The following is a 6,174-nucleotide window of genomic DNA, read 5'->3' on the forward strand; positions in this document are numbered from 1 at the left end:
ACACACACAGGTATTAATCAAGTTGATCCTCAGAAACCAGCAAAATACACTTACACACAGATACACACACACACGACACCAGCTAAAAGCTCACCATTGGGAACATCTGCGCCATATGCCTTGTACAAAATAAATTTAAAAAGCCCTTTTTTTTTAAACTGGAAACTGTATCCAGAAAGCACTTCTTGTCATAGTACAAGCCATCAAGGGCTATGATATCTGCATTCCAAAACACGCTACACGTTTCTTTTAACTTCTGCTTTAGGACCCACGGCCATCACTCCCGTCGTGTGGCGTCCCTCTTCAATAAAGCTGTCGAATCAGACGAGGTGGTGTGTAGTCCGCCTTCGTCAGAACTAATATATTTTGCATGATTTTATTTATTTTTGATATATTTAATCCCGACTCTAGATGCGTCTCGGTCACGCTTGAATTAAAAAGCAAAAGAACTTTCTGTTTCTTTGTTGTTGTTTTTTTAATGTCCACCAAACTCACTTGCTATAAAAATCCCCACTGAAAACACATGCCGTGCTATGAGTTCAGTAGTACTTATCGTTTGGTTTGGATGCTTTCACACTGTGTGCAAAGTCAATGAGTTTAGTCGGTAATAAGCTATTTAGCACTTGTCCAAGCACAAAGCTCAAGCAATAATGTCTCGTTTAATCATGTGTGACGTTGACCGGACTTAGTACGTTTTTCTGTCCGTCCTGCTCCCAAATAAAAGGATTTCCTCTTGCTTTGGTAGTAGTATCGGCTACTAATAATCAGCAGTATACTGATCGTGATCGACTTAAAAACTCTATGGTGCATGTGTCTTGAATGTAGCCCTTTTTTTAAAAAAAAAAAAAAATCGTATTGTGCTTTGGATTGAGTCGGAAATGATGTCTGTAGCATGAACAGTGTACTCCACAAAGAAAAAAAAATAATACAGGTTTTGGTTTATACTTCATTAGTTAATACTCTTGTTTGTACTGTAGCAGGGAAAAAAAAAACAAGTCAAAGCCTAAATTCTTGAAATCTGGAAGCTTCTGACAATTCAAGAGTGATTTAAACATCAAGCCACGCTGCTGACCTGTTTCAATCAATGAAACCAAATACGACATTTCAATAAGAGCATCTATCCGCATTCTCCTGTAACAGGTTCTAGGTAAAACCACCAAATTGTGTCTTAACGTGGGGATCGACTCTTTGCACAAAGTTCCTTGTTTAAGATCACTTCTGCCACTGCATTTTGAGGGGGTGGGTGGGGGGGATGGGGATAAAACGCACTATTATTAAAAAGATAAGAGAAATATCTTAAAGGCACAACCCAGAATGTTGTTTTTTTTTTTTTGTTTTTGTGTGTGTGCTTAATCAGCCATACAAGGTGACTTTTGTGCAAAAATGTGCTGCTGGTCCCCTGCTAATACTTTGTTACAGCCCCTGACAACCATTCCTGGAATCTCAATAAACCTCTAAACACAAACTTCTGTTGTCTTATGTTAAACGGACGCAAAGCAGAAACCGTTCATGTTAGAACCGACGGGCGACTTGAACTGGACACGGGGTACATATTTGTCTAGTCTTAAACAGGATCAGGATCATTGACTAAACAAGCTAAAATATTATTTAATGTTATCACTGTGAATGTGTTCATTATTTCTGTGTTAGGCTCATGGACAGAAGTCTTTACTGCCACCTGCAGGACCTAATCCAGTTAGAATATAATGTAAAAAAGAAAAAAAAAAAACAGCATTTTTATAAAAGTGAACAGAAATGAATGTTTATTCCACTTGTTTTATATCTATATACAGAAATTCAAATGTAAATTAAGCCATTTCAAATTCACAACAATCAGATCGTGGAGAGAAAAATCCAGCCTCGTGTGTTTACGTCACACACATCTTTTTGCCTCGGACAATAATGGAAACAAACACTTCTCTACATCACCATCTTGGCTTCTTATATATGGGGACCTCGTTTCAGAGGTGGGAAATTTCCTCACGGGTTTTTATTTGTTCTTCTAATTGCATAATATACAAGAAAATTACAACAATGTGTTAAAACACTGGTGTGCAACCAATTCCTTTTCTTGAGTAACTCAGATCATGTATAAACACGATGGAAAGCACTGACACAGCTAGTATACAATGGATCACTATGTACAGAGTAGATCAGGTCATTGTGGCATTAGATGTCTGACGTTGTATTTGGACGTGTCGTTGTACTGGGTCATCGGTTTGTCTGCAATACCACAAGTTCCAACTCCCACCTTCCCATTTACGCTTTCTGGGGATGCAAATATGCTCCTCTTAACCTGCATAAAAACACAAAGAGAAACAGCTTTTGTAAGTGGTCAGAAGCAGAAAACTATGTCAAACCCTCAGGGCTAGAAAAAAGGCAAATTACCTGTCCCTTCTTGTTCTTTGAATAGGCTTTGTTGTTGAACTGTTGCCACTTTGACTTCTGGTCCTCCCTCTCCTGCTCCAACTCCTTCATCCTCTGGACCTTCTTCTGAGCTTTCTTCTTCTTATACTCTCGCTGCTCGGCTATCTGCTCTTTCCTGGAAAGTCGCACAAAAGGAAAATGTACACGCTTGAAACCAGAAGTCACAAGAGTATATTTTTTAAAGCTGCAGCGCACAAAGCTTAAGGTCAGTCACGTACATTTCTGTGAACAAATTAACTCCTGACACCCTGTTGGCTCATGAAGAGATTATTGTGTTTTATTGTTCTTTACATTCTGTGTACCCGGGTGCTCTGGGGGATTTAAGTTGATTCACTGCTTTGCTGGCACTGGAAGTAGTCACAAAGCCAAATAAACAAGCTCTTATAAAAGACAGAGGGCATGGTAAAACACAGGTCTATACTCTGCTGCTAACTTTCACAACATACCAACACCTCTAAATAATCTAAATGCTACAGCTGCATTATTAAAGTTTCTCTAAACTCCAATGCATTTATCATAAAATGTCACAATAAAGAGGTTTGCCCAATTTAGGATCATCTAGTTTGGTTGGTTAGATTAAATGTGTGATTCTACTTTGTTCAGGAACTGACAGCCTCCCAGTGCAACCACAAGCTAAATCAAACATGAACAGTGCTTGAAGTTTCAAAAATTCAAATATCATAGTAACATTGATGATATTTTGACAGTGTTTTGCTCATACCTTGATTTTGGCTTCATACCCCCATCCTCTTCAGAACGCTTCCCCTCCTCTACCGCTTTGAGGTTCTGCAGAGGAATCATTTCAGCATTCCCGTACTCAGAGAAGGTAACGGCCGCGGTGCCGTTCTCTCGGTCTATCTCCTCGATCTCGGCCTCATACACCCTGTCAAAAAATCACGCCTGTAAGCAGGTGAGTATAAGCCGAAAACACGGGCTCTGCTTAACTGGCAAAGCTCAACGCTATTACAGAAGTGTAAAAGCACACATGCTATCCTGGGACTGACCCAGCTAACCCTGATCAAGCTCTGCTTTCAACTTTGAAAAGAAAACAAATATAATTTAGGTTTTGCTCTCCAAGTCATGCTTCAAACTTTAATATTTAAATAACTAATGTGTCACAACTAATCACCCAAATAACTACATATCCATTAATGGTAGGGGCTGACAAGGAGTTTCATTAAATTACACAGGAAGTACTGAGATAAGAACAACTGATTATGAATAAAATAAACATGATAACCACAATCTGCTATTAGGGACACTCCTGATGGACAAACATGCTGCCATTAAAAATAAATAAAGTTATATTAACTAAAAGAAAATGGTTGTTTTGTTTGGTAGAATGAATACAGCCTTTGTCAAACACAATGCTCCTTCTAGCACTAAACAGCAAGAAACTTCCTGTAAAACTTAATTTTAAGAGGACGGTGACACTCACTGTCCATCCTGACTCCACGTGGCCAAACACTTGTCTCCAATCTTCCAGTGCTGCTTCACGGGCACCGCGGCTGAACTACTGGCAGTGGAAGCGCCATCGAGGGGCTGTGACGTTATGAGATCTTTCGTCAGGTCGATGACTTCCTGCACAAAAAAGGAAAACAAAGAAAGATGTTGCTTCCAAGCTAAGCTCAGGCATGTTTTTCTTACCAGATTATTTATAATATGACATATACACGTGATTGTATGTATCGCTATGCCACTGCAATCTTGAATGTCTGGACAAGAACAACCATTATATAGTGTTATTAAAAAGGATGCCCAATCATTAATGTTGAGATCAACGATGCACTGGGAGCTCAAAATACAACAATTATAAAGTTAATTGTTATTAAAACAAAAACACACCTTTTTATTTACCGAGGACACCAGCAAGTTTGGATTTTTAATTTTTCTTATGGTAGAAAACTGCGCAAAATTTCAAATTACATATATCTGGAAGTGAAAATAGCCTTCACCAATGGAGATTTTAATATGAAGCTATTGCGTATTCAGAGATATCTTTCTCTTTCTTTTAACTTCCATATAGTTTGACGCTTTATCCATTTAAAGTGAACATACAAACCTGCAAGTCCTTCTGGAGTTTGCGAAGGTCTTCATTGTCCGGATCAGTAGATAATGCAACTTCTACTTGCTGCAGCTGGGCTTTGTAGCTGCTCAATTGTTTCACCAGATCCTCCGACATCTGCCAAAATACACAGGATTACCCTGACTCAGACGGGCAGCTGAAAGGCATACATTTGATAACTAAACGTAAAGACACGGACTAAACGACAAAACTGACGAGCTGCCTTTTAATAAGAGCACAAAAAACTGTGCCGAAAACAACGTTCGTGTTAGCATTGAGCTAAAGCAGTTAGCAGGATCCCCGGGCCTTGGTGTCGACATAATGTATGAGGGCTTTCAGGCGGTAAAGAGGAAACGATAAAAATGGCTTACCTTAGTTTTTATGCTTTTCCCTGAATAATAAAAAAACAATAATTTAGATTTCAGCTCAAAAAAACTTCCCGAAAGGGCTAAATGTATTTATAAAACGTGTGCTTTCCTTCCTTCGTGTTGCTAACAACACCAAGTCGCGTCGAAGGTCTTCTCGCGATAGTTAGAACCAACTCAGCAGCGCCCCTGTCGGACAGCTGTCATATCTGCACTCTGCGCACATTTTCCAGTGTATACAAAAGAAACGCGGGTCTCCAAAATTTACTGAGCAAAAATATAAAACGCAACCAGGCGCGTCCGGTCCGTAAGGGCAGTCGCAGACTTTTTCCGTGGCCCTTTTCTCTCAATTATTGCTCTCAAATTTGTGTAAATCTGCGTTAGTGAGCACTTCTCCTTTGCCGAGATAGTCCATCCACCTCACACGTGTGGCATATCAAGATGCTGATTAGACAGCATGATAATTGCACAGGTGTGCTTTAATTAAAAGCCACTCTAAGAAAATGTGCACACTGTTTGGAGGCGGTTTACAGCGGACGTTTACCAAACAACCGCGGCCTGAACCGGAAGTGTCGCGTTGAGAGCGGTCGCAGGGTGGTGACGCGGAGAGTTGGGTGTTGGAGCAACGCGGGAAAGTAATAAGGAATATACTTGGTGGAAAAGGTGGTTTGGCATAAACTGGTATGTGAATGGTTCGGATGGAAATGGAGGTAGGAAATGAGAAGGACGGGGATGGTGAAGGGTGGACATCAGTAGGAAAAGGAAAAGAAAGAGGTCGTGGAAGAATTAAAATGGGTGAAGGAAAATGCATCGGTGATAGTCAAGGTAATAAACGGGAATTGGAGGATAGTAGTTCAGAAGAAGAAAGAATAGTGAGGAGGAAAGTGGTGAGGGAGGAATTCAAAGTAATATTAAAACTTAAGAACGAGGAAGATCAAAATAAAATCAGCCCCATTGTGGTATCAAGAGAAATTAAAAAGAAAATTGGAGAAGTAGAAATGGTAAAGCTTTTGAGAGACGGAAGTCTTTTAGTAGTATGTAAAGATGTAGAACAAAAGAATAAGGCTTTAAGAGTGGATGACATTTGTAAAAAATTAGTGATTGAGAAAAAAATCATGGGAGAAAATAAAAAAACTAGAGGAGTGATTTATGGGATTCCTCTAGGTGAAGATCTTGATAAAATTAAGAAAAGTGTTGCAGGGGCAAAAGTGTACAGCTTGAAAAGATTGTTAAAAACAGTGAATGGAGAAAGAGTTGAAAGTCTGTCAATACTGGTTGAGTTCGAAGATAAGGAGTTACCAAGAAACATTAAAATAG

General features: G+C 39.4%; 1 protein-coding gene across 2 annotated transcripts; it reads right to left on the minus strand.

The window, feature by feature from the left end:
• Window positions 1–1,746: 1,746 nt before the first annotated feature.
• smndc1 (survival motor neuron domain containing 1) lies at window positions 1,747–5,374 on the minus strand. 2 transcript variants are annotated; one of them, XM_025009428.2, is made up of 7 exons: window positions 4,970–5,374; window positions 4,864–4,883; window positions 4,490–4,609; window positions 3,866–4,008; window positions 3,149–3,310; window positions 2,389–2,542; window positions 1,747–2,296 (listed from the first exon to the last, which is right to left on the minus strand). In XM_025009428.2, exons 3-7 carry the CDS (start codon window positions 4,607–4,609, stop codon window positions 2,159–2,161), a joined length of 717 nt encoding a protein of 238 aa, XP_024865196.1. In that variant the 5' UTR covers window positions 4,864–4,883; window positions 4,970–5,374; the 3' UTR covers window positions 1,747–2,158. The 2 variants fall into 2 exon arrangements, with proteins under 2 accessions (XP_024865196.1, XP_017282622.1); XM_017427133.3 differs by having other exon boundaries at window positions 4,864–5,373.
• Between the last annotated feature and the right edge of the window lie 800 nt (window positions 5,375–6,174).

Source organism: Kryptolebias marmoratus, linkage group LG22, assembly GCF_001649575.2.
Source record: "Kryptolebias marmoratus isolate JLee-2015 linkage group LG22, ASM164957v2, whole genome shotgun sequence".
Taxonomy (NCBI): domain Eukaryota; kingdom Metazoa; phylum Chordata; class Actinopteri; order Cyprinodontiformes; family Rivulidae; genus Kryptolebias; species Kryptolebias marmoratus.

Bases quoted from the DNA above. Each gene is read 5' to 3' on its own strand.
- smndc1 (XM_025009428.2), bottom strand. From the start codon at position 4,609: ATGTCGGAGGATCTGGTGAAACAATTGAGCAGCTACAAAGCCCAGCTG. The intron at 3,311-3,865 runs GTGAGTGTCACC...ATTTTTTGACAG, and splicing joins ACGTGGAGTCAGGATGGACA to GGTGTATGAGGCCGAGATCG. The intron at 2,297-2,388 runs GTAATTTGCCTT...GTTTTTATGCAG, and splicing joins CAAAGAACAAGAAGGGACAG to GTTAAGAGGAGCATATTTGC.